Below are 25353 nucleotides of genomic sequence, written 5' to 3' on the forward strand. Positions count from 1 at the left end.
CAGCTCTCATAGTTGATTTTTTTTTTTATTTAAAAATCTCAAACCCTGTAATCTGTTGCTTTGGCAATACAAATGTAGTGTTATTTTTCATGCCATTAAAGCACCTTGAATTAAATTGAATTGACTGTCTTGAAATTTAATAACTCGTCATTTCAGCATAGTGTGCTGGAATGCCGTCTTAAGAATGCAAAATACAGAGAAAATAAGTTTTTCTTTTGCGTTACTATGTCAATATTTAGACTATAAGTCATTATTTTCAGAAATTAAGCCAAAGTTTTGAGATGCTGCTGCCAGATACCGAGAAGGAGATAATAACCCTCTACCTAACAGGCGTGGCCTTCCATACCTTTGCATTATCAAGCCACTATTGAACAATTACACATTAAAATTCCTCCAGGTTGACACAGTGATGATATTATTATTGCACTCTTATCAGACAGTTGGTCAGATTATGGGATGAGAAGAGGCAGGTTGTAAACGGAGAGCAGAGGGGACTCGCGCTTCAGCTGTAGTTTGCTAATTGCTAGTCTAGTTCATTTAATGCACCTTGTTTAACAGGTCATATTGGAAATGAGCTGCTCTGTAGCTTATGTGAAGAATTTTAACTGCTTCTTTGGAACCTAACAAAAGAAAGAAAAAGCTTGGCACTCTGAGCAGAATGCCGCTGGTGAAATCTGAGCTTTGAAGCCTGAAACGCTCCCAAAGAGGCCTCGTTAAACAGGGTAGGTACTGAACGCGACTATGAATGGAAGAGATTTTAGGCCATCGCGCATCGATCAAGAAGCTCCATTCAGAGCTGCGTGTCTCTCAAGAAACATCACGATGAGTGTTGAAGGATGTCCTGCGTGTTCAGATCAGGTTCAGTGTGGTTTTCAGTTTATACTTGGTTGATATAGATTAAATGTATTAAAAAGTCATTTAAAACTGCATCATCGTAAAACTGCAATTCTAGAAATTAATCATTATTTACTGAATTTTTCACAATATCTGCTTAACCATTCACTGTTTAAATGACATGAGGTGAAATTTAAGTTATGTAACCTTGTCTTACAACTTGCATTTTGTTGCCCTTGGAGCAAAACCTTGGGAACTTTTCAGGAAAAGGAAAAAATACTGAAATTTAACTTAAAGTTATTTAAAGTTAATTTAAAAAGATTTTATTCCAACCATTTGTGGACTGTTTATATTCTTCCATTTGTCATGTAACTTTCACACAATTTTGTGTGTCAAAAAAATGTCATCTGACAACAATTTTTGGTAACACTTAACTGTAGGGTGCTGGTCATAAGGCTTTATGACACCTACATAAGCTTGTCATGACAACTGACATAACCCTACATAAACGTTTATTAATGCTTATTCCAATAGGCGTCATTTGCTACAAAGGTTACATTTGCCAATTTTGATCAAAATTTGCTAAAGTAGTCTTTATGGCTTTTTGTCGTGTTCTTTTATGAAGAGAATGCAGTAATAGAAGTAATGATTAAATAGACTTTTATGTAAAAACAGCTGTTTATTATTTTTTTGTGTGTTATCCACCTGACACAGTAACCTTCAAAGGGAATTCCACTGATATTTCCAAATTTCTCCATAATTCAATGCTGAAATTTCTCTTTTTTTTTCTTAATTTTATTCTCCCAGAGGTCCTTATATGACATTTGTGTTGGTATATACCAAAAACAGCCACAATTAATTTTTTCATGTCTTCATCCCGTAGAATAAAACAGGCTGTTTTTGTTATGGTGCCTTTAAGACTGATTATATGTAAATGAGTTGTGTTCAGATTGGCTGCCCTGTATTGTGCTTCATTCAGACAGCATTCAGGGCTGAAACACTCTTTATAACTTCCGTGTGACTAAACTGCTGTAGGCTGTTTAGATGAATGTACAGTATGCCAACTGTTTTTGTTTGTGTTCTATATCAAACACTTTTAGTGAAAAACAGTCGATTTCCATGATATGGGCCCTTTATGGGGGGCGGGGAATGAAAATGTGTCAGTAGACTTAAAGGGGAATTCCACTGATCTTTCTAAATTTCTCCATAATTTGATGCAGAAATTGCTGCTTGTCATTCAGAGCGGTTTGGTGTGAAATGGTTGATTTTAAAGACTCAGATTTCTTTACAGTGGTGGTGATAGGAACCAGGGGTCACCATGACTACAACACAAATATAGACAAATTATTTATCATCCAAAAGCACTAGTGAACCTACACGATTATTTTACATAAAATGTTGAAGATGGTACATTCTTGTGAACTACTTTGCCTCACAACTTCCTGTATGTACCTCTCCACCATGAGTGGATTTTCGTAAATATCCAGAAAAAACTCTTTTTCTTCGGACGTCTGGTTCCTATCACCTTCAGCAGTTTTGACTCTAGGTTTCTCTAGAACGGCGTATTTCACATTAAACCACTCTGAACGACTTTGTTTACATCTCAACCATTTTTTGTTCAGCAGAAATTCTGAAAAATGGGTGGAATTCTCCTTCAAGCCCTGCTAAAGAGATTTGCAGTCCAGCTAAGATGCTGAACCTGATTGGTCACATTGTTCCTGTCAGTGAAAGGGGGCTGACTGTGAGTGCCTCATGAGGAGTCTAGGGTAATAATGTGGTGACCTGAGCGCTGAGGCGGCCCCGCGGCACACGGCCACCGCCGACTCTCTCCCGGCTCCAGCAGACCTGTCCTGTTGTGCTGCGATTCGGTGCCGTTTCCATGGAAATCCTCGCCTGCGGCAAAGCAGGGATCGCACACCCCCCCCCAGGAGAGGTTGCTAGGCAACGGTGCCCGAGCCAATGGGGACTTGTTACAATTGGTTTACTGCTTATCCAAAGGTCAGAGGTCCGAGGCTGTACAGCGGGGTCGTGGCGCTGGTTTTCGGAGGGGCCGGAGGCTGAGACCCTTCTTTTTCTCATCAACTTGCCACACTCTGCCGTCCTGATGAACTTCTGTGCAGTGCGTTTTCTTTTTTTTCCCTCTCTCCCTCTCTCCTCTTTGTCCTTCCTCATTTAGACGACAAAACCTCGGCACAAGCTGACACATGGGGCCTTTTAGCCGCGCCACAAAGGACTGGAAAGAGCCTTTTCTCTGCAGGGGCGATGGGGATTTTCCTCTCTCCTGCTGCCTTTTACACAGGCCACAGTCCTCTCGAGCTCCCTGAGCGAGCGCTCTCGCACTCATCAGCAGCCAGCTCAAGCCCTCTCTAATTACAAGCCGAAACACGTCATCTTGAATCTCCTCGCTGACGTCTCTGGTTTTCTAAGCCGCGATCTAATGCAGGTTGGCGTAATTAATCAGTAGTGCCCCAAGCACTGTGTACTAGGGCTGGACAATACATATTGGTATCGTGATAATTTACATAACAATACGATACAATATGCTTTTATCGTGGATATCATCAGTAATTTTTTAGAAAACTATTGGTCACACAAATGGAAGTCAGCTTCGCCAGCTTCTCGTTCAAAGTTTCCCGTTCCACCTTAAATGTGCAGCAGTTACCTTCTGGCACATCAGGTGCCATTTAAGGTAGAACGGAAAAATAAGATCAAGAAGCTGGAGAATGAGAAGCGACTTCAACCCCGTAAAAATCAAACATTGTTTCCTGCCGGAGATGCGAGAAAAGCAGCTATAGCTGAGCTAAAGCTTAAAGCAGAGGAAAGTAAGTCTGCGTTTTCATCTGTATGTTATCTTTTTTATCCTATACTAGTACATCAGCACATACTGAGACATATTTACAGCAAAGGTGGTAAAATTGGTCTATTGGTCACACAAATGGAACAGCACTAACGAGGCTGCATGGTGACGCCACCAGAGCGGCGCCAAACTCCTGAGCTGGTGAGAGAAAATGGAGATTGAGTTCGTTGCTTTTTCATTGCTTCGCAGAAATGGAGGAGACGTTCTTATGTAGTATGATAAACTACAAATACTTATAAATAAAATACGATATATGGGTGAACGCTTTAATTAATCAGTCACTTTACACTTAAGGCAATGAAGACGAATTCAAGGACTAGAACAGCTTACAGTTTAAAATAAGCTCTGCTCCAATGGCTTTGTTTTCCGCCATTTTCAGGGCGCTATGTTTTTTTCCTTCGCACAGAGAACTGTGGGTAACCGAAGGCCTGGAGGGATACATCTGGTGTGTCCTCAAAATCACTCCGAACGTAGTCTGCATTTCTGGACTGTATACGAAGGGTCCTTCACTTCAGGACGGACTTCTATAACATAGTGGGCGAAAAATGCAGCCTAGACTTTGGAACACAGCTACAATGCCAAACACTGGATCTTTGCATGTTAAATCATTGTGTTCACAATTTTTGATAGTGTTTTTTAAAATGTAGCACTACTGGCTCTTTTCTCTGTTTCGACTGACCAGACGTCTGAAAAAATAAATATTGTCACATCATTTACTGTAAAAATTGCCTGAAGTATCGCAGTATCATATTTTTAGCCCACACTCTTAAAAAAAAAAGATGGTTCTTCGAGGGTTCTTCAGTAAAGAAAATGGTTCTCTAATGGTTGCATTTGGATGATGAAAGAGTTCTTTAGATTGATGGAAAATGTGCATGAATGTGCTATAGATGGAACTCTACATAGCACCCTAAGGGGTTCTTCTATCATAACAAGCTTGACGTCGTAACAATCATCATTCTCCATCAATCTGAAGAATGCTTTCATGATGCAAAGAACCCTTTAATCATGCAAACGTTTCTTTGAGTGTTCATGGTTCTATATAGAACCATTTTCTTTACTAAAGAACCCTTGAAGAACCATCTTTTTTAAGAGTGCACCTTTGCTGTGTAGTAGCTAGAACTTGCTCTAGTCGTTACTGTTCTAATGTGTTTAAACAGCAGACACAGCAAGGGTTCTTTGTAGCAGTAGAAAAAACACTTTTCTTAAAGAACTTTTCAGTGGATCTGTGAGTGTGAAGAACCGTTAAAGAATCCCCAGACTGTGTGAAGTTTCTTCACCATTTAAAGATATTTCCTAGAACCATGCACTCTAGGTTTTATGCAAGCTTCCTGATGTATGCAACATACTGTCATTGCTTTATCTCCAAAACGGGAACCTTACAGGAGGTACGAGAACGTTCTCAACTTTGAATGAAAGTTAATGGAAAAGGACTGTTTTTCAAGTGATTTATGAGTTTTTCTGTTGGTCCATTCATCACGACATTTTAACAAACTGTAAAGAGCAGCTGGTATTTTCAAATTATCACATTCATAGCAACATTTAAAATATAACCGTTTATATGTAAAGTAACGTTATGCATACTGAGTCAAAATTTCATGATGAGTGGACCAAAAGAAATAATTACTCCCTTTTTTTATTCTATATCCCAGAGGTCCATGTGTGACATTTGTGTTGTTTTATGTACCAAAAATTATTATTCATTTTTCATGACCATTTTCCAGTCTCTCTTTATCCCTTAGAACAAGTATTGGCAACCTGTGGCTCTTTTACTGTCCTGTTGTGGCTCCACAGCTGAATTAGATTAGTAGGTAAAAATAAAATAATCCTCCTTTACAGTAAAATAAAGCTCTGCTGATCGTTCAACACAGTTTAATGTAGAACTGCTAATTCACCCTTTAGCCCTGAAGATCAGTGCAGACTGCTGGTCACCATAGCAACACAGACAACGATCTCGCCTTGCTAGTAGCTAACGAAACGGCAAAGAGAAAGATTTGAAATGGATATCGATAATTTGGAGACGACTGGATACGTTTACGTTGGTCCTGATACGTTTAATCTGCAACGAGAAACTGACAAACACTAAAAAGTCATGAAGATGAAGTCAGTTTCTCGTTCAAATTCTCCCGTTCCACCTTAAATGTGCAGCAGTTACATTCTGGCACATCAGGCGCCATTTAAGGTGGAACGGGAAAATTTGAACAAGAAGCTGCGAATGAGAAGCGACTTCAGCCTCGTAAAAATCAAACGTTGTTTCCTGCCTTAGATGTGAGAAAAGCGGCTGTAGCTGAGCTAAAGCTTAAAGCAGAGCAAAGTAAATTTGCGTTTTCGTCTATATATTATATTTTTTATCCTATATTAGAACATCAGCACATACTGAGACATATTTACAGCTTTTTTACAGCTATTTACAGATTTTTGTTGAAAGGACAAAATGGCTTTTTTTTTTTGTTATGGTGCCTTTAAGACTGATTATATGTAAATGAGTTGTGTTCTCATTGGCCGTCCTGTATTGTGCTTCATTCAAACAGCATTCTGGGCTGAAAGACTCCCTACCTTCTGTGTGAATGGGCGGGACTAAACTGCTCTAGGCTGTTTAGATGAGTATACTGCATGTTAGCTGCTTTTTGTGACATCACAAAAGCAGTGAATTCACATTGGGCTCTTTCTGCAGCTCCATGTATGAACTGTATGGACTGGGAAGTGAACAGTATGTTTTGAAACACTGACAATGAAAAATGATACATACAAAATAAAATATGATAACGTATCAGCAAAATCAGTGCTGGGGTTTCTGAGAGTTCAGTATCACTGTCCTCATTGTATCAGGGATTTGCTGATCCTGGCTCAGCTCTTTAAGGCTCCCTCAGCTCTGAGAATTTGCCGTGTGCCAGTGAGCCGGAGCGCCAGCGTCGGTCGGCAGGTTTAATCCCGTTAGTATTTAATCTGTAAAGAGAGGTATTAGCCCTCTGCAGCGTCATGTAAGAGATGGTAAAACTCCCTCGGCTTGCGCGCGTGTGTGCGTATCACGCACAGCATACATTCTTTAGCACTTCGTGTTTATTTTAATGCCTCTTGCCTGCAGGCGTTGCTGCTCTGATCTTTTGTTTGTGGGCTGTGAATGTAACAGTCTGTGGAGTTTCCCCTCAGGATGCCTTGCCCAGTTTATTCTCAAGTGCTATTGTGTCTTTGGCAGGTCTGTTTCAGTCTATTTTGGTTTCATTTGATGATCTTCATCTGAGACAACTTGTGGAAGAGCTTGAGCTTGTTTGTCTGTGTGAATGAGGGCAGCTGCTATCAGTTATATGATTATATAGGACTAAACGAAGGGAGCAAATTATACCCGTATTGGCATCTCTGCACTGGCTGCCTGTTACTTCTAGGCAGCATGGTGATGAGCTGGAATATATCTCTGAGCTATTAGTGCCATATTCAGACGCTAGGACACTGAGGCCCTCAAGTCAAGGGCTTTGAGTAGTCCCTAGAACAGGGGTCAGCAACCTAAATGTTAAGAAGGGCCATTTTGTCCTTTCAACAAAAATCAAACCACCTTGAGAGCCACAACACTTTGTCCATTTTACCATCTTGGCTGTAAACATGTCTCAGTATGTGCTGATGTTCTAGTATAGGCTAAAAATATAATATACATAAAAAAGGCAGGCGTACTTTGCTCTGCTTTAAGCTTTAGCTCAGCTATAGCCACTTTTCTCACATCTCCGGCAGGAAACTTTTCCAAAAGTAGAACAGTTTCTCGTAAAATGTCTCTCCATGTGCAGCTTTTTTCAAGGCTGGTCAGCTTTTCATTCACCAGCTTCTTGTTCACATTTTTCTGTTCCACCTTAAATGGTGCCTGAGGCGCCAGAATGTAACTGCTGCACTGTTAAAACATGCTATTTTTGTTGTCCAACGGGACGAAGGGCCGACGTTAGGCTGGAGCCCTGAGCATTGGTATCAATATCAAAAACATGTTATGATGCCGAGCCCCAGCTTCAGTTAAAAGCAGTTCATTTTGAAGCTTTGTCATTGTTAAAGAAGAAATATTTGACCAGTGTTGGCCGATACTCCAGGCTTCAATGTCTGAAAAGAGAAAGTGGTATCGTGCTGCCTTTCATCATTTATGTTGGATTTTTGGGGCCTATTTTGCCGATGAAAATCACATTCAGTCTTCGCCTCATATAGAACCCCAAAAAATGGGGTTTGTTATACCCTGAAACCATGGGAACAAACTGGTGATGGCAGATCAGATGCTCTTACCACATTAGCATGTGTGAAAATGTGTTCGAGGCGTTCGTGTCAGGGCTCAGTGATGGCTTGTTTGGGTTTCTTTAGGTTGATGACTTTCATTAACACATTTTAATGGACGAATAGAAGAAGTCAGAAGGTTCAAAAGCCTCTGATTTATCATGATGATGATGATGATGTTGATGATGATGATGATGATGATGATGCACTCAGACAGAACTGATAAATTATGTCGTTACACTTTAGAGGTCCCTAAAAAATGTTTGGTTCGTTACTTAGATTTACGTTCATGGGGAGCGGGTCATAAATCGAAAATCTGATAGTTTTCTGTTTCTTTGACTCACATTCTGTAATGTTGGAGGTGTTAGAAGCAGAAAGGCAGTTCAGAGATTTTGTTTTTCTGAAAGATCACGCAGAGATTTCAGCTGTCAAAACCACAAAATTTTTGCCGAAGATTAATTACCATTAATTACTCTAGAGCCGCAATTAAAAACCTCAAATAAACGAGCGTTACTCACTGCCGCCCTCTAAAGGTGTTTTAGCACTTTCTTTTATTGATGCGCTTTTGCCTCAGCTCAAATGATGAAAACACTAATTTAATTTCTGTTTTTTGACGTAAACATATAATTGTAAGACCAAAATAACTGTGGCCAGCTCAAATAATCACAGTCAGCAATCAGGCCATTTTTATATGTAAATGTAAAAGGCTTAGATGACAAAGATACTGATTCCGCCAGAAATGGATGGTCAGAATTTTATTTATTTATTTATTTTTTTATTTTAACCCAATTTTCTTCCCAATTTAGTCGTAGCCAATTCCACCCGCTAGTTAGGACTCCCCCAATCACACACGATACTGTCAACGCTAGGAGGGTGAAGGCTAACACAGGCTTCCTCCGAGACCTGTGAAACCAACCACCGCTTCTTTTCGAGCTGCCGCTCACGATGGGGGGAGAAGGAGGGGCCATCCCACCCACCCAGAGAGAGCGAGGCCAATTGTGCTCTCTTGGACTCCTGGCTACGGACGGCTGTAGCATCACCAGGGATCGGACTCGCGATCTGATGATAGCGCCAACGCTTAGACGGTTGCGCCACTCGGGAGCCCCCAGGATGGACGTTTGGACGTTTGGGCAGCTAGATTTAATACAAATATAAAAAAGATCAAATAATGTCAGATCTGAGGTTGTGCGTTATTCTGTAGTCTGTTACGTGCCCAAATAAGGATCAAAAAGGGCAAAAAGAATGCAAAATGCTGCTCAATGCGAGTATCAAATACCCCGTGCTAATTCTGTTACCTCAGATATGCTAACTCACTTGTGAACACATCACCCAAATGGGAGTAAAGGCAAAGCTAAAGTTAGCCAGCTTCTTATTCATTCTCTCTGTTCCACCTTAAATAGAGCAGCAGTTACATGTTGTTGCTTGACTATTTAAGATTTAAGGTGGAACGGGAGATTCGAAGCTCTGCTGTATACTACAAGAATAATAATAACAACAATAATAATAATAATAATAATAATAATAATAATAATAATAACAACAATGTTTATTTTTATGGCACCTTTCATACAATAAAAATGCAGTTCAAAATGCTGCACAATACAAAGTGAAAACAACAGAGGAGGAAGAGGAAAAAGATCATCAAAAATAAAATAAACAAATAATAAATAGCAGTATTTATTATCTGTTAGTAATAAATACAACTAAAAAGCACAAGATGAAAGTATAAATAAAACTAAAAATAAAAATGCAAATAACAATAAAGTAAAAGTAATAGTAATATTCCACTAAAAACAAATGAAGCAATAAAACTACATAAACGTGAAAGTAAAGAAATTAACTTTTTTGTTTTTAACTCCTTTTTAAAAACACTCACAGGAGAAGCCTGACGGGTGTTTATTGGTGACATGTTCCAGATCTTTGGTGCATAAAAACACCAAATTTTTATACTGTACACCACTACTGTCACTATATACTACTGTAACACTACTATATACCAACAGCCTGAAGCTGCTTTATGTCATGAGGATTCAAACCGAGAACCGTCTGGTCTGCAGGCCTGGGACTCGAACCCGACCCAGACGAGCACTGAGACACAACACGACTCACAATGAGCAGCACAGTGATCACACAGTCTCAGAGCTCTACACAAAATACCCGCTTTAAATTCGGCTTTAAGTAGGGGAAGGAGGCAGGGAGGGAGGTGCTGACCTGCTGTATTAAACTGGCCTTTGGTGAGGATGATGATGATGATGATGATGATGAAGGAGGAAGCGAGTTAATCGTTTGTTTATCCCCCACACTCGTGTTTTCAGAGGCGAATGTTTAGACTGAGAGGCTCGACTTGTGTGTGTGTGTGTGTGTGTGTGTGTGTGTGGTGTGAACTGGACGGCAGCCCAGACTGCAGCTGGACCACTCTGAGAGGATCTCGCACAACCCCTCCCTCCCTCTCTCCCTTTCTCTCTGCTTTCTCTCACTCAGTTTGTTTTTCCTCTTGCTTTCTCTTTTAATTCTCTCTCTCTCTCTCTCTCTCTCTCTCTCTCTCTCTCTCTCTCTCTCTCTCTCTCTCTCTCTCACTCTCTCTCACTCACTCACTCACTCAGCTTGTTTTTCCTCTTGCTTTCTCTTTTAATTCCCTCTCTCTCTCTCTCTCTCTGAATCTTTAACACATTTTTGCTGCCTCATCTTTTTAAAGACACAATTTAAACTTCTTTTTCAACCCGTTTCTGTGCTGTTTCTCTCTCTCTCTTTTCTGTTTTTTCTCTTTCACTCTTTCCCTCTTCTATTCTTTTCCCCTCTTTTCTCTCTGTCTCCGCTCTCTTTTCTCCTTCTCTCCCTTATTCCCTCTTTCTCCTGCTCTTTTTTATTCTGTTCTCTCCTTCTCATTCTCCCTCTCTCCCTCTCTCTTTCTCTCTTGCGTGCTTTTCTATTTTCTCTTCACTCTCTTTCTCGCTCCCTCTCTCTAAGTCTTTAACACGTCTTTTAAAGACACCATTTAAACATCTTTTTTTAATCTCTTTGTCTTTTTTCTGTTTGTGTCTATTTTTTTCTCTTTCACTCTTTCCCTCTCCTATTCTTTTTCTCCTCTTTTCTCTCTGTCCCCGCTCTTTTCTCCCCTTCTCTCCCTTATTCCTTCTTTCTCCTGCTCTTTTTTTATTCTTTTCTCTCCTTAGTCTCCCTCTCTCCCCTGTTCCTTCTTTCTCTCTATTTGCTCTCTTTCCTATTCTCTCCTCTCTCTCTTTCTCGCCCCCTTATTTTCTCTCTCTCTCTCTCACCCTTACCACCGATATAAAAGAGTGTAATTCTGTTATTGTGTGTTTTAACTGCTATGAGATTATTTTTAAATGATTTTTGTACTAATTGAAGTGAAGAAACTGTCCTGACTATAATAATAGTAGCTCAAACAGGAGAAGTAGTGATAAAAAAGGAAATCCTCTGCCACACTTCCTCTCTGAGAGAGAGAGAGAGAGAGAGAGGGAGAGAGAGAGAGGGTATTTCTCCATAAACAGCGGAGATGTTCAGCGTCTGTCTTCACTGTGTCCTCACACACACAGAGACTCTGGCTCTGCTGGCCTTTCAGAGGTTTTGTTTCAGTTTGTTTGCGTCCCTCTTTTACTGCGGATAAAAATAACCTTCAGGGCAAGTCTTGGGAGAGAGAGAGAGAGAGAAGTGGCTGGACTGGCCGGATAGGGGCGAGCGAGGGGAGCGAGGGAGAGGGACAGCTGTGTTTTCGGAACGAGAACTGTTCAGAAGAATGAGTGGAGAAGTGCTCTGGAGTGACAGCACTGTTGGAAATACCTACTCTAGTTCGAGTTATTCAGGGTTAGGGCCTGTCCCAAAAGCCTGAAAGGGGAATTCCGCCAATTTTTCAAAATTTCTTCATAATTCAGTCCTTGAAATGGAAACAGTCATTCAGAGTGGTTTGGTGTGAAATGGTTCAGATGTCTTTACAGTGGTGGTGATAGGAACCAGGGGTCGCCATGACTACAACACAGATATAGCCATTTTATTTACTGTCCAGAACCTCCAGTGAACCTACACGTGCCTTCTGAATTGGTGATGTTGATGGTAAAATAGACAGAAATCTGAAAAAATTAATTGTCTGTGGGGACTTTGTTTTGCCTTACAACACTCTGCATGTACCTCTCCACCATGAATGGATTAAAATAGATGTATTCAAAAACACTTTAAGCCAAAACTTTATCACAGAACTACCATAAAACAGTCTCTGTGACATCAGTCACTGTATTCATAACCATTTCATGTAATATCTTTCTGTGAGGGAGCTTTTAGAGGTGGACGTCTGGTTCCTATCACCACCACTGTGAACAATTCTGACCTTCTGTGTTTCTCTAGAACAGAGCATTTCACACCAAACCACTCCGAATGATTTGTTTACATGTCAACTGCTTAATTATGTAGAGTTTTTGAAAAAATAGTGGAGCTCTCCTGTAAGAGGGTGTTCCCTGTGGACCGGGATGCTTATTTACAGCTGTTTTCAGCTGGACAGAGGCTTTTTTAGTGAGCTGGGTGCTTCATGTCGTTTGTCCAGAGTACCCTGGTCAAGTTGCCCACGTTATGATATTTCTCTCTTTGCTGTAAGCTAAAGCGGAGCTTCAGTGATAGCAGTCCTTTATAGAGTGATATAAAGATAAGATTGAATGACTAGCAGCTCCTTTTTTTAATTAGTTTGGCTTGATTTTGCTCACAGCACCACGTTTTGTAGTTAAGTTGTAGTTTCTGCCTATACTTATCAAAACAGCTCAGTGACAGCTGAGACACTGGTATTGCTTAGCAACAGAGAGACAACATAGTGTGGAATGTCTCATTCAAATGTTCCCATTGTTTCTCTGTCAAACATTCAAATATATTCAAACTTTGAATTCATTGCTTTTCAAAAAAGCATGAATTATTTTGCAAATAAATTAAGTAAGTAACAAATTAAGTAACTGCAGAAAAGTTAATGTCATTATTATTCCTCCTACATCCACCAGGGAACGACATAACTTATCCAGTGAGCCCAAAAGCACACAGTTTTTAAAGCTGCAGTGTGTAAGATTTAGCTCTATTAGCAGAAATTGGATACAGTTAACAAAACCATGTTCTCATTAGTGTATAATCACCTGTAATTGCGAATCATTGTGTTGTCGTTAGCTTAGAATGAGCCCTTCATATCTACATAGGTAGCGGCTCCTCTTCCAACAGAGGCCGCAATGTTGCGCCGCCATGTTTCTACAGTAATCCAGAACAAACAAATCAAACACTGCCTCTAGAGGGCGCCTTTTGAGTTTTTACGCTGAAGCGGCAGCTTGAATTTGGTGGCGCTGAAGACGTAGAAAGAAGAAGAATCAGTGGTTGCTTCCGGTGCTGGCTGAGCATTTTCTGTTGTGAGAAGTTTGAGAACCCGAATTTTGGCAAATGTTGGCTCAAACTTATTGTTTAGCAGAAGAAAAAGCGAGAGAGGGCGAATCCTCGACATGGAAGTAGAGAAAACATGGCAGCCACTGTAGGTTCTACTACACGCTTGAAAAGGGAGGGGTGAGGGAGAGGGATTCAGTTGGTTGCAGTCTGCAACCTCACAACTAGATGCTACTAAATATTACACACTGCACCTTTAAACCGTTTCCAGTCTGGAGGTCACAACATGTTAGATGGTCATCAGAAAAGATACATGGTTCTGGTTCTGACCCAGATTTCCACGGTGATATCCTTCTGTCATTATACGCTTAAGCGAGCAGTTCTGCTGAAAGCGCAACTGTAGTGAAAGTAAAAGTCTGTAAGTGGTGCTGGTGGTTGCAGTAGTCATATGGCACATTAGCCACAGAGCTAAATTAGCAGCTTACTTCATTGCCACTATAATATTAGGTCATTATTAGCTCACTACAATACAAAGCGCCCACATTAAAAGCATTGGCTAGTCCAGGGGTCAGCAACCCAGATGTTAAGAAGAGCCCTTTTGTCATGTTTCCCTGAAAATTGAACCACCTTGGAGCCACAACATTTTATGTCCTTTTTATGGAATTAATGTTTCACCATCTTGGCTGTAAATGTCTCAGTAGGTGCTAATGTTGTAGTACAGGCTAAAATATAATATAAATGAAAACGCAAACTTGCTTCTTGCTCTGCTTTAAGCTGTAGCTCAGCTATAGCTGCTTTTCTCGCATCTCCAGCAGGAAACTTTTTCACAAAAGTAGAACAGTTTCTTGTAAAATGTCCCTCAACGTTCCACTTTTTATGAAGCTGAAGTCGCTTCTCATTCGCCAGCTTCTTGTTCAAGTTTTCACGTTCCACCTTAAATGGTGCCTGAGGCTGAACGTAGCTGGCTGTGTAGCTAACTGTCGCACCATTTAAGGTGGAATGTGGAAATTCGTAAAAGTGGAGTGATTATCAATGCAGATAATTAGTCTCCAATTCCATTTGTCTCCAAATGATCGATGTGCATCTTAAATCTTTCTCTTTGCCTTTTCGGGAGCTACTAGCTAGGCGAGACTGTTGTCTGCGTTGCTGTGTGCTTCAGGGTTAAAGGGTAAATAAGCAGTTGTACATTAACTCCAGCGTTTAAGACCATTTATTGTTAAAAAGCTTTATTTTACTGTAAAGGAGGATTATTTTATTTTTACCTAAAACTCTAATTCTGCTGTGGAGCCGCAACAGGGCAGCCACGTGTTGCCGACCGCTGGGCTAGTCAGAAAAGCCATTTGATGCAGATCATTGTTGCATCACATGGGAACATATTATTTATAGCATTAGTCAGTTAAGAAAGTAAACATATCGCCTTGTTCAGAGCGACTGAGCTGCTGAAAACCTGTCGGATGTTTACGAACATCCCCATACCTCGTTGTTTTGTTTATGGTCAGCAATGGCGTGTTCTTCCCTCTGTTTGCTAGTCATCTTGTGATAATGTTAGTAACTAACTGGAACACTAGGAGCCACAGCAGAGGCTTAAACATTCAAATGGATGTTTTCTGCATTTGTGCATTATTTTCTCTGAATTTAACACACATATTCTAATGTTGAGTTTGATTTGGCAGCCGTACTGGGTCGATGCTGATGTCCCGTGTTTTTCATGTACAAACCTGCCAATGCAGAGCCATTCATCAAATGTAGAAACTGGGACTAAACCCAGCTGATATCCACCAGATATGTTATCTCTGCTCCTTTGGAGTTTAATAAATACATCATCAAGTGTCAATTTAAAATATCAGTCAAATCTAAACATTTACACGATGCTGATGACGAAGCAAATATCTGCCAGTACTGAGAAGATCCAGTATAATTATGCATCCCTACACTATAATAAAGGTTCTGTTCAGGTACATGTTTCGTTCATCAAGGTACAAACATTGTAAATGTTCTCTCAAAGGTACAACATTGGTTTTAAGGTCTGATTGTGAACCTTAAATCAGTTTTTCCAGGTGAAAAGTTCGTATTTGTACCTTTTCATAACCGAATGTTTTAAAACAGAACAGTAAAATAAAAGCCTGGAGACGAGACGGGGTGTGTGGAGTCAGTACAGCTTAGAACACATCATTTCAGTGGATTATGGTTCAGTTATGTTCCCTGACTAAAGGTACTGAGATGAACCCTTGAGGGTCACACCACAGTGACAAGAGGGGGACTGCCCCAGTGACAGTTCACTACCTTTTTTCTGAGAGTGTAATAAAAATAATAATTGTTATTATATGTTGTTGTTTTTGTTAATTTATAATTATTTTTTGTGTAACCTGATATGATGATGATGTTGTTGTATGAATAGTTGATAATATCATGATTTAAATGGAAACTTTTGTCGCATCACATCCAGCGAGTAATAACCAAGTCCGGTGACTGGCGTTGGCAGAATTGGCAGCATTTCTGGCTGAGAGAGTAAACAGATGGCAGAAAGCAGGAAGAGAGAGGCGTGGTGGTGCCTGCCATCTCAAAACAGCTCCAGATGTGCTGCCTGCGAAATGGCTGTGGTCAGTAACGGAACGTTCCGGCTAGCCGAGCAGTGCGGAACCACCATCTGAAACACTTCGTCACCACCACCAACCTGACCGCCCCACCCCCACTGATGGGCCTGATGATTTGGCTCACAGAGTCACATTGAGAGAGACAGAGAGAGATAGATCAGTAGAGAGAGAGATAAGAGATAGAGATAGATCGGTAGAGAGAGAGAGAGATAGATCGGTAGAGAGAGAGATAAGAGAGAGAGATAGATCGGTAGAGAGAGAGATAAGAGAGAGAGATAGATCGGTAGAGAGAGAGATAAGAGATAGATCGGTAGAGAGAGAGATAAGAGAGAGAGATAGATCGGTAGAGAGAGAGATAAGAGATAGATCGGTAGAGAGAGAGAGAGATAGATCGGTAGAGAGAGAGAGAGATAGATCGGTAGAGAGAGAGAGAGATAGATCGGTAGAGAGAGAGAGATAGATCGGTAGAGAGAGAGATAAGAGAGATAGATCGGTAGAGAGAGAGAGGTAACTGCTAGCGTCATTCATAAAATTCAATATCATGATATTTTTCAAATATATCACAGTATCAGAGAATCAGATCATATTTAAGTTACTATTAATATAGTTAATAAGCCAAATTTATTTTTCTGTGCTGGACAAAAAATACAGTAACGCCTCCAACACTAAATATAATATTTATCTGTACAGAGGATTAAAAGCTACAGAGAAAATTAGACTCCAAACAACCGTGCAACGCCTGGTAGACCACCAGAACTGTCCCCATAAGAGTAAAATAGCTAGAGACCACCCTTCATTTATTTATTTTATATATATATATAAAATATATATATTTTATATATTTTCCTTGCATAAGGAATGAGGAAAAGTGAAAAAAACAGGAGTTTCCAAAGTTGGAGTTCAAAAAATATTTCAACACATTCAACCATTCAATTTCAACCGTCATGCTCAAGAACCATTTTACCACGCAGAACGCAGGGAACCATTTATGCATGCGAATGGTTCTTTGCGTGTTCCTGGTTCTATATAAAACCATTGTCTTCACTAAAGGACCTTTGAAGAACCGTCTTTTTAAGATTGTAGCCGTTACAGTAAGCTGTTGAGAGAGAGTGTAATAGAGAGAGAGAGAGAGACTGAAAGAGAGAGGGAACCGTTTTTGGTTCTATACACTTTTAAAAAGGATGGCTCTTCAAGGGTTCTTTAGTAAAGACGGCGGTTTTATATAGAACCATGAATACTCAAAGAACCATTTGCATGCTTAAAAGGCTCATTGCATGGTGAATTTGTTCTTCAGGTTGATGGAGAATGTGTTGTATATGGTTCTATACAGAACCTTTTCTGTAGCACCAAAAAGGTTCTTCTATTGTTACGATGTCTTCTATACAATAGAAGAACCTTTTTTGGTGCTAGATAGAAATAATACAACGCATTCTCATTAATCTGATCACCATGCAAAGAACCATTTTGTATAGAACCGTTCTCTTTACTCAAGAACCCTTGAAGAACCATCTTTTTTTAAGAGCGTATAAATGGGACAGAAATGTTATTATATAAGCGCAGGTTATTTCTGACCCTGTTGGTTGTCATCGGTAGCCGTAGGAGAGAAAAGGCCAGCGCAGCTGCCCAGAGTCACATTTAGAGTAAGAATAAGATCAGCGTCTCCCTCACTGAGCGAGCGAGAGCGACTGGAACAATGGCTCTGTGCTGGAAGCAGCTGTTAAGGGCTCGGGGGACTGATGTGCTGGGTGGAGGGGGAGTGGCGGCCCTTACTACTCTCGCTTTCAGTATCTAGTATGTTGTGTGTTTGTAAAGGCCCTGTCGACATTACCTGGCGTGTATTCAGTCAGTGGAGAATTACATGTTTTGTTGATTTTCTATGTGAAAATAGGTTAACACATCCTCTACGGAGAGCACACTTAAACCTAATTCTGCTCATGTTAGGGCACAATCTGTACTTATTTTTAAGAATTCACTCCTGCATATATATATATATATATATGTATGTATATGTAAAAATACATTAAAAATATATATATATAATAAATATAAAAAATAAAATAAATAAAAAATACGTTAAAAAAAAATAAATATATATATATATATATATATATATATATATATATATATATATATATATATATATATATATATATATTTTCACGTATTTTTTATTTTATTTTTATATTTTTTATTTATTTTATTTTTTATATTTATTATATATATATACATATTTTTACACACATATATATATGCAGGAGTGAATTCTTTGTAGAGGATGTGTTAATTTATTTTCACTCAGAACGTTGACATGTCATTTGACCAGGGGTTCCCAAACTTTTGCATACGCCTGTATAATGGACACCTGAATTGTTTTTTTTTTTTCTCTTTATCCAGTAAATACACCTTTGACCAAAAAAACCTATGCAAATCTTGTTAGAGATACTAGCCCTTCATAAAAGTTGTGTACAGTTAAATCTCATCTGGGAAAAAAAAAAACGCCTGCAAATTATTCATCGGTTTTATCTGTGTTGTGTCTGTGTACTCAGACTCTCCTCTGGTCGAAATGTGTGTAAATGTAAGCATAATAATTTACCAACCTGAGAAAATAATTGATTTTCATTTATATCATTAAAATCATTATCGATTCCCCCAGTATTGTCACTAAAAATGGAAAATAGTGATGATCAGGAAAATAATTGCATACTTGGGAAACAGGAAGTGATTCAGTTAGAACTTTGTTACAGTGTGATTTGTAAAGGTGAATTGTAACTTGCTGAGCTTTATTAGCTCATTAGGCCTTCATTTGAGAAGTGAGTACAACTAGAAGAAGGAAGTTTGTGAACAAACCTTTATTTGATTTGACAGAACTATTGCTATGAAATCCCAATGAAGTCCTAGGTAGTTGTTTGTTAAGGTGTTGCTATGGTATCCCAGGTGGTTGCTAAGCTGTCGCTAGGCCATTGCTGTGATATCCCAGGTGGTTGCTAAGTTGTTGCTAGGCCATTGCTGTGGTATCCTAGGTAGTTGTTAAGGTGTTGCGAGGCCCTTGCAGTGGTACATCCCAAGTGGTTGCTAAGGTGTTGCTGTGTTATCCCAAGTGGTTGCTAAGATGTTTCTAGGCCTTGCTATGGACTTCCAGATGGTTGCTAAGGTGTTGTTAGACTTGTTACTATGGTATCCCAGGTGGTTGCTAAGTTGTTGCTAGGCCATTGCTGTGGTATGCTAGGTAGTTGTTAAGGTGTTGCTAGGCCCTTGCAGTGGTACATCCCAAGTGGTTGCTAAGGTGTTGCTGTGTTATCCCAAGTGGTTGCTAAGATGTTTCTAGGCCTTGCTATGGACTTCCAGATGTTTGCTAAGGTGTTGTTAGACTTGTTACTATGGTATCCCAGGTGGTTGCTAAGTTGTTGCTAGGCCATTGCTGTGGTATCCTAGGTAGTTGTTAAGGTGTTGCAAGGCCCTTGCAGTGGTACATCCCAAGTGGTTGCTAAGGTGTTGCTGTGTTATCCCAAGTGGTTGCTAAGATGTTTCTAGGCCTTGCTATGGACTTCCAGATGGTTGCTAAGGTGTTGTTAGACTTGTTACTATGGTATCCCAGGTGGTTGCTAAGTTGTTGCTAGGCCATTGCTGTGGTATCCTAGGTAGTTGTTAAGGTGTTGCTAGGCCCTTGCAGTGGTACATCCCAAGTGGTTGCTAAGGTGTTGCTGTGTTATCCCAAGTGGTTGCTAAGATGTTTCTAGGCCTTGCTATGGACTTCCAGATGTTTGCTAAGGTGTTGTTAGACTTGTTACTATGGTATCCCAGGTGGTTGCTAAGTTGTTGCTAGGCCATTGCTGTGGTATGCTAGGTAGTTGTTAAGGTGTTGCTAGGCCCTTGCAGTGGTACATCCCAAGTGGTTGCTAAGGTGTTGCTGTGTTATCCCAAGTGGTTGCTAAGATGTTTCTAGGCCTTGCTATGGACTTCCAGATGTTTGCTAAGGTGTTGTTAGACTTGTTACTATGGTATCCCAGGTGGTTGCTAAGTTGTTGCTAGGCCATTGCTGTGGTATCCTAGGTAGTTGTTAAGGTGTTGCTAGGCCCTTGCAGTGGTACATCCCAAGTGGTTGCTAAGGTGTTGCTGTGTTATCCCAAGTGGTTGCTAAGATGTTTCTAGGCCTTGCTATGGACTTCCAGATGTTTGCTAAGGTGTTGTTAGACTTGTTACTATGGTATCCCAGGTGGTTGCTAAGTTGTTGCTAGGCCATTGCTGTGGTATCCTAGGTAGTTGTTAACGTGTTGCGAGGCCCTTGCAGTGGTACATCCCAAGTGGTTGCTAAGGTGTTGCTGTGTTATCCCAAGTGGTTGCTAAGATGTTTCTAGGCCTTGCTATGGACTTCCAGATGGTTGCTAAGGTGTTGTTAGACTTGTTACTATGGTATCCCAGGTGGTTGCTAAGTTGTTGCTAGGCCATTGCTGTGGTATGCTAGGTAGTTGTTAAGGTGTTGCTAGGCCCTTGCAGTGGTACATCCCAAGTGGTTGCTAAGGTGTTGCTGTGTTATCCCAAGTGGTTGCTAAGATGTTTCTAGGCCTTGCTATGGACTTCCAGATGTTTGCTAAGGTGTTGTTAGACTTGTTACTATGGTATCCCAGGTGGTTGCTAAGTTGTTGCTAGGCCATTGCTGTGGTATCCTAGGTAGTTGTTAAGGTGTTGCGAGGCCCTTGCAGTGGTACATCCCAAGTGGTTGCTAAGGTGTTGCTGTGTTATCCCAAGTGGTTGCTAAGATGTTTCTAGGCCTTGCTATGGACTTCCAGATGTTTGCTAAGGTGTTGTTAGACTTGTTACTATGGTATCCCAGGTGGTTGCTAAGTTGTTGCTAGGCCATTGCTGTGGTATCCTAGGTAGTTGTTAAGGTGTTGCAAGGCCCTTGCAGTGGTACATCCCAAGTGGTTGCTAAGGTGTTGCTGTGTTATCCCAAGTGGTTGCTAAGATGTTTCTAGGCCTTGCTATGGACTTCCAGATGGTTGCTAAGGTGTTGTTAGACTTGTTACTATGGTATCCCAGGTGGTTGCTAAGTTGTTGCTAGGCCATTGCTGTGGTATCCTAGGTAGTTGTTAAGGTGTTGCTAGGCCCTTGCAGTGGTACATCCCAAGTGGTTGCTAAGGTGTTGCTGTGTTATCCCAAGTGGTTGCTAAGATGTTTCTAGGCCTTGCTATGGAGTTCCAGATGTTTGCTAAGGTGTTGTTAGACTTGTTACTATGGTATCCCAGGTGGTTGCTAAGTTGTTGCTAGGCCATTGCTGTGGTATCCTAGGTAGTTGTTAAGGTGTTGCAAGGCCCTTGCAGTGGTACATCCCAAGTGGTTGCTAAGGTGTTGCTGTGTTATCCCAAGTGGTTGCTAAGATGTTTCTAGGCCTTGCTATGGACTTCCAGATGGTTGCTAAGGTGTTGTTAGACTTGTTACTATGGTATCCCAGGTGGTTGCTAAGTTGTTGCTAGGCCATTGCTGTGGTATCCTAGGTAGTTGTTAAGGTGTTGCAAGGCCCTTGCAGTGGTACATCCCAAGTGGTTGCTAAGGTGTTGCTGTGTTATCCCAAGTGGTTGCTAAGATGTTTCTAGGCCTTGCTATGGACTTCCAGATGGTTGCTAAGGTGTTGTTAGACTTGTTACTATGGTATCCCAGGTGGTTGCTAAGTTGTTGCTAGGCTATTGTTGTTATCCCAAGTGGTTGCTAGGCCATTGCTTTTGCTATCAGTAATTTGCAGAGGTGTCACTAGGGTGTTGCTTTGATATTTTTGTTTAGCCATTAATGCGTTATCCCAGGTTGCTAAGGTGGTGCCAGGCCAGTGCTATGATATCCGAGGTGGTTGCGAATATGATGTTTCATTTACAAGACAAGTTGTCATACTTTTATTTATGGTCTTAGTTTATGTCTTTATGTCTTCACTGGGCGTGGGTGATTTCTCCCTGAGACACTATATACTGCCACGTAAATATATAACTAAAAATAGATGGTCTGACCTGCTGTCTGCCTCTGTTCTTATCTTTGTTAGTGCTGTAAAAGATGATGATTTCCATACATTTCTGAGCCTTTTTGCCTGCCAGACATGTTTATATGCTCTGGCAGGGGAATATCAGCGAACTGGGCTGTTTATGAATGATAGAAGGAACCATAATCTCTGGCGAAATCAGTTTAAACGTATAGAAAACCAAAGTGCGCTGTAGACTAGAGTAATGTCTCAGATATGTCAGATATCAAATCAAATACCCTCAGCACTCATCTGTTAAGTAAATATTAGATATTAGTATTACCGAAGACATTTAGACATTTAAATTAAAATGCTGTATTATTGCAGCTGTGTTTTGTGTTATTTACAACCCCATTTCCAAAAAAGTTGGAACGCTGTGCAGAATGTAAATAAAAATAGGATGCAATGATGTGCAAATCATATAAACCATATTTTTAAAGGAAAATACTATGAAGACAACATATCAAATGTTGAAACTGAGAGATTTTTATTGTTTTTTGAAAAATATCTGCCCATTTTGAATTTGATGCCAACAACACATTCCAAAAAAGCTGGGACGGGGGGATGTTTACCACTGTGTTTCATCACCTCCTCTTTTAACAGCACTCTAAGTGTTTGGGAACTGAGGAGACACTGCTGTAGTTTTGAAAGTGAAATGTTTTCCTGTTCTTGTTTGATATAAGATTTCAGCTGCTCATCAGTTCAGGGTCTCCTTTGTCATATTTTTCATTTCATAATGCGCCAAATGTTTTCAGTGGTGACAGATCTGGACTGCAGGCAGGTCAGTTTAGCACCAGGACTCTTTTAATACGGAGCCATGCTGCTGTAATACGTGCAGAATATGGTTTTACATTGTTTTGCTGAAATAATCAAAGCCCTTCCCTGAAGAAGACGTCATCTGAATGGCAACATTGGGTACAAGTGGATCAGACACAGCAGTGCTGCTGGAGTTTTTAAACACTGTGTCCACTCACTGTCCACTCTATTAGACACTCCACCTTGTCAGTCCACCTTGTAGATGTGAAGTCAGAGACGATAGCTCATCTGCTGCTGCACAGTTTGTGTTGGTCATCCTCTAGTCCTTCAACAGTGCTCACAGGACGCTGCCCACAGGACGCTGTTGGCTGGATATTTTTGGTTGGTGGACTATTCTCAGTCCAGCAGTGACACTGAGGTGTTTAAAAACTCCAGCAGCACTGCTGTGTCTGATCCACTCAGACCAGCACAACACACACTAACACACCACCACCACATCAGTGTTACTGCAATGCTGAGAATGATCCACCACCCAAATAGTACCTGCTCTGTGAGGGTCCATGGGGGTCCTGACCACTGAAGAACAGGGTAAAAGGGGGCTAACAAAGTATGCAGAGAAACAGATGGACTACAGTCTGTAACTGTAGAACTACAAAGTGCACCTATATAGTAAGTGGAGCTGATAAAATGGACAATGAGCATAGAAACAAGGAGGTGGTCATAATGTTATGCCTGATTGGTGTGTGTCTTTACATGGAATGGTTATTTATTTCAATGTGCATGTAAAATAAAACCATCCACTTTTGTACTGGATAGATGTGCATAAATCATTAGTTTTATTGTTATTTTCTATTTTTATTTTTAATATTGGTATTAGATGATACGGATGATATCGATGAGCTTTTTGTTAACCAAAAAAAAAATTTCTTTATAGGTTGTTAAACCATTAAGCTCATATTTACATGCACTCCTACCATCAAACAGATACACGAAAGATGAAAGTGATAAATATATACCTGTGTGCACCACCAACGTATAACCTGTGAGTTGTACTGGCTCCTTTAACCTGCCTAGGTCACAGCAGCTCATCTAATCCATTTTTAAAAAGCTTCTCGAAAGTCTGAGCCAGACCACCGGTCGTGCCAGGTTTATCAAAATAGAACAGATGTGGCTACAAACAGTAGACCGATTAAAAACCAAACAGGAAGTGCTGATCAAGCCAACTAAAAGTAGTTTAGTCTGGTTTATTCACACACACAGCAGCTTTAAACACGACCCTAAAATAAATTACTGTCTGATTCGTTTCCTTTATTCATCAGTATCAGATCTTTTGAAGGCGTGTTGACCCTGTCGCTATTTCCGTCAGTCCTTGGGAGCATCAATGATCGAGACTTGCCTTTATTTTAGAGCGTCTGGCTGACATTGATTCACACATTGATTCATCTGCTCTGAACTGATGGATGGTTTGTTCTTTTTCAGTGCTGGTCCTAAAGGAGACAACATCTACGAGTGGAGGTCAACCATCCTGGGTCCCCCAGGCTCTGTCTATGAGGGAGGGGTCTTCTTCCTTGACATCGCCTTCACTCCAGACTACCCCTTCAAACCTCCCAAGGTGAGTCTGGTGACATGCTGGGAAATAACAGCTACTTGAAGGTGCACTCACTGCTGAGACATTCACATAGCTTGTAAAACCTCCATAGAAAAGCATTGACCAATCGCATGGGAGCCAAACATTAGCCTATGGTCACCTAACGTGGGCTAGAGGGGTATAAATCCCCCCCAGCATTGGGCTGTAGAGCAGTGGGACTACGTTCTGTGGAGTGATGGAGCTCCATCCAGTACCTTTGGGATGAGTTGGAGTGATCCAGAACTAACCATCCAACATCAGTACCTGACCTCACTGATGCTCAATCAAATCCTCACAGCAATGTTCCAACATCTAGTGTAAAGCTTTCCAGAAGAGTAGAGGCTGTTACTGCAGCAAAGGGGGACAAACTCACCATTAATACCCTTCAGTTTGTGGTTCTTTAGTAAAGGCAATAGTTCTAATTAGAACCACAGGTTGTTTATAGAACTGTGTGCATGTTTAAATGGTTGTTTGCGTGGTGAAATGGTTCTTCAGGCTGATGGAGAATGTGTCATATATGGTTCTGTATAGCACCGAAAAGGGTTCTTCTGTTGTACACAAGCTATTTAGTGCTATATAGAGCCATCTGCAGCATGTTCTCCATTAATCTGAAGAACGCTTTTATGATGCAAAGAACCATTTAATCATGCAAAGGGTTCTTTGAGTGTTAATGTTTCTATATAGAACGATTTTCTTGAAGAACCGTCTCTTTCAGAGTGTAGGTGATCAGCACAGGGAGAAAGAGTGGTGCTTTGTGTCAGTGACACTGTGTGTCCTTATTTATTCATAAGAATATAAAATAGTTTCTCTTTGGAATTTGTTAACGGGGCGAAAAGCAAACTGGATATTGTTAAAGGGCTGAAATATACTTGGGTGCCCATCTGTGTGTGTGTGTGTGTGTGTGTGTGTGTGTGTGTGTGTATAACACGTGAGAAACACTCTGTTTGGTTCATCAGTAGCAATAAAAAGCTAATGGAGTGAGAGGAGTATTCCTGTTCGTGTGTTTTCTCGTTCACTGTGGTAGTTTGTGACACTCAATAAAAGCCTTGTTCATTACATATCAAAATAAATGCATCTCAGTGATAAT

At 40.5% G+C, this 25353-nt stretch overlaps 1 protein-coding gene across 1 annotated transcript in view; it reads left to right on the plus strand.

The window, feature by feature from the left end:
* Positions 1 to 25353, plus strand: part of LOC118806208 (ubiquitin-conjugating enzyme E2 E2-like) — a 101121-nt gene that overhangs the window by 52544 nt on the left and 23224 nt on the right. The window contains exon 4 of the mRNA XM_036567663.1: positions 24119 to 24251. Within this exon, the coding sequence (XP_036423556.1) occupies positions 24119 to 24251 (133 nt within the window). The remainder of the gene's footprint in view (positions 1 to 24118; positions 24252 to 25353) is intronic.

This window comes from Colossoma macropomum, unplaced genomic scaffold, assembly GCF_904425465.1.
Source record: "Colossoma macropomum unplaced genomic scaffold, Colossoma_macropomum, whole genome shotgun sequence".
Taxonomy (NCBI): Eukaryota; Metazoa; Chordata; class Actinopteri; order Characiformes; family Serrasalmidae; genus Colossoma; species Colossoma macropomum.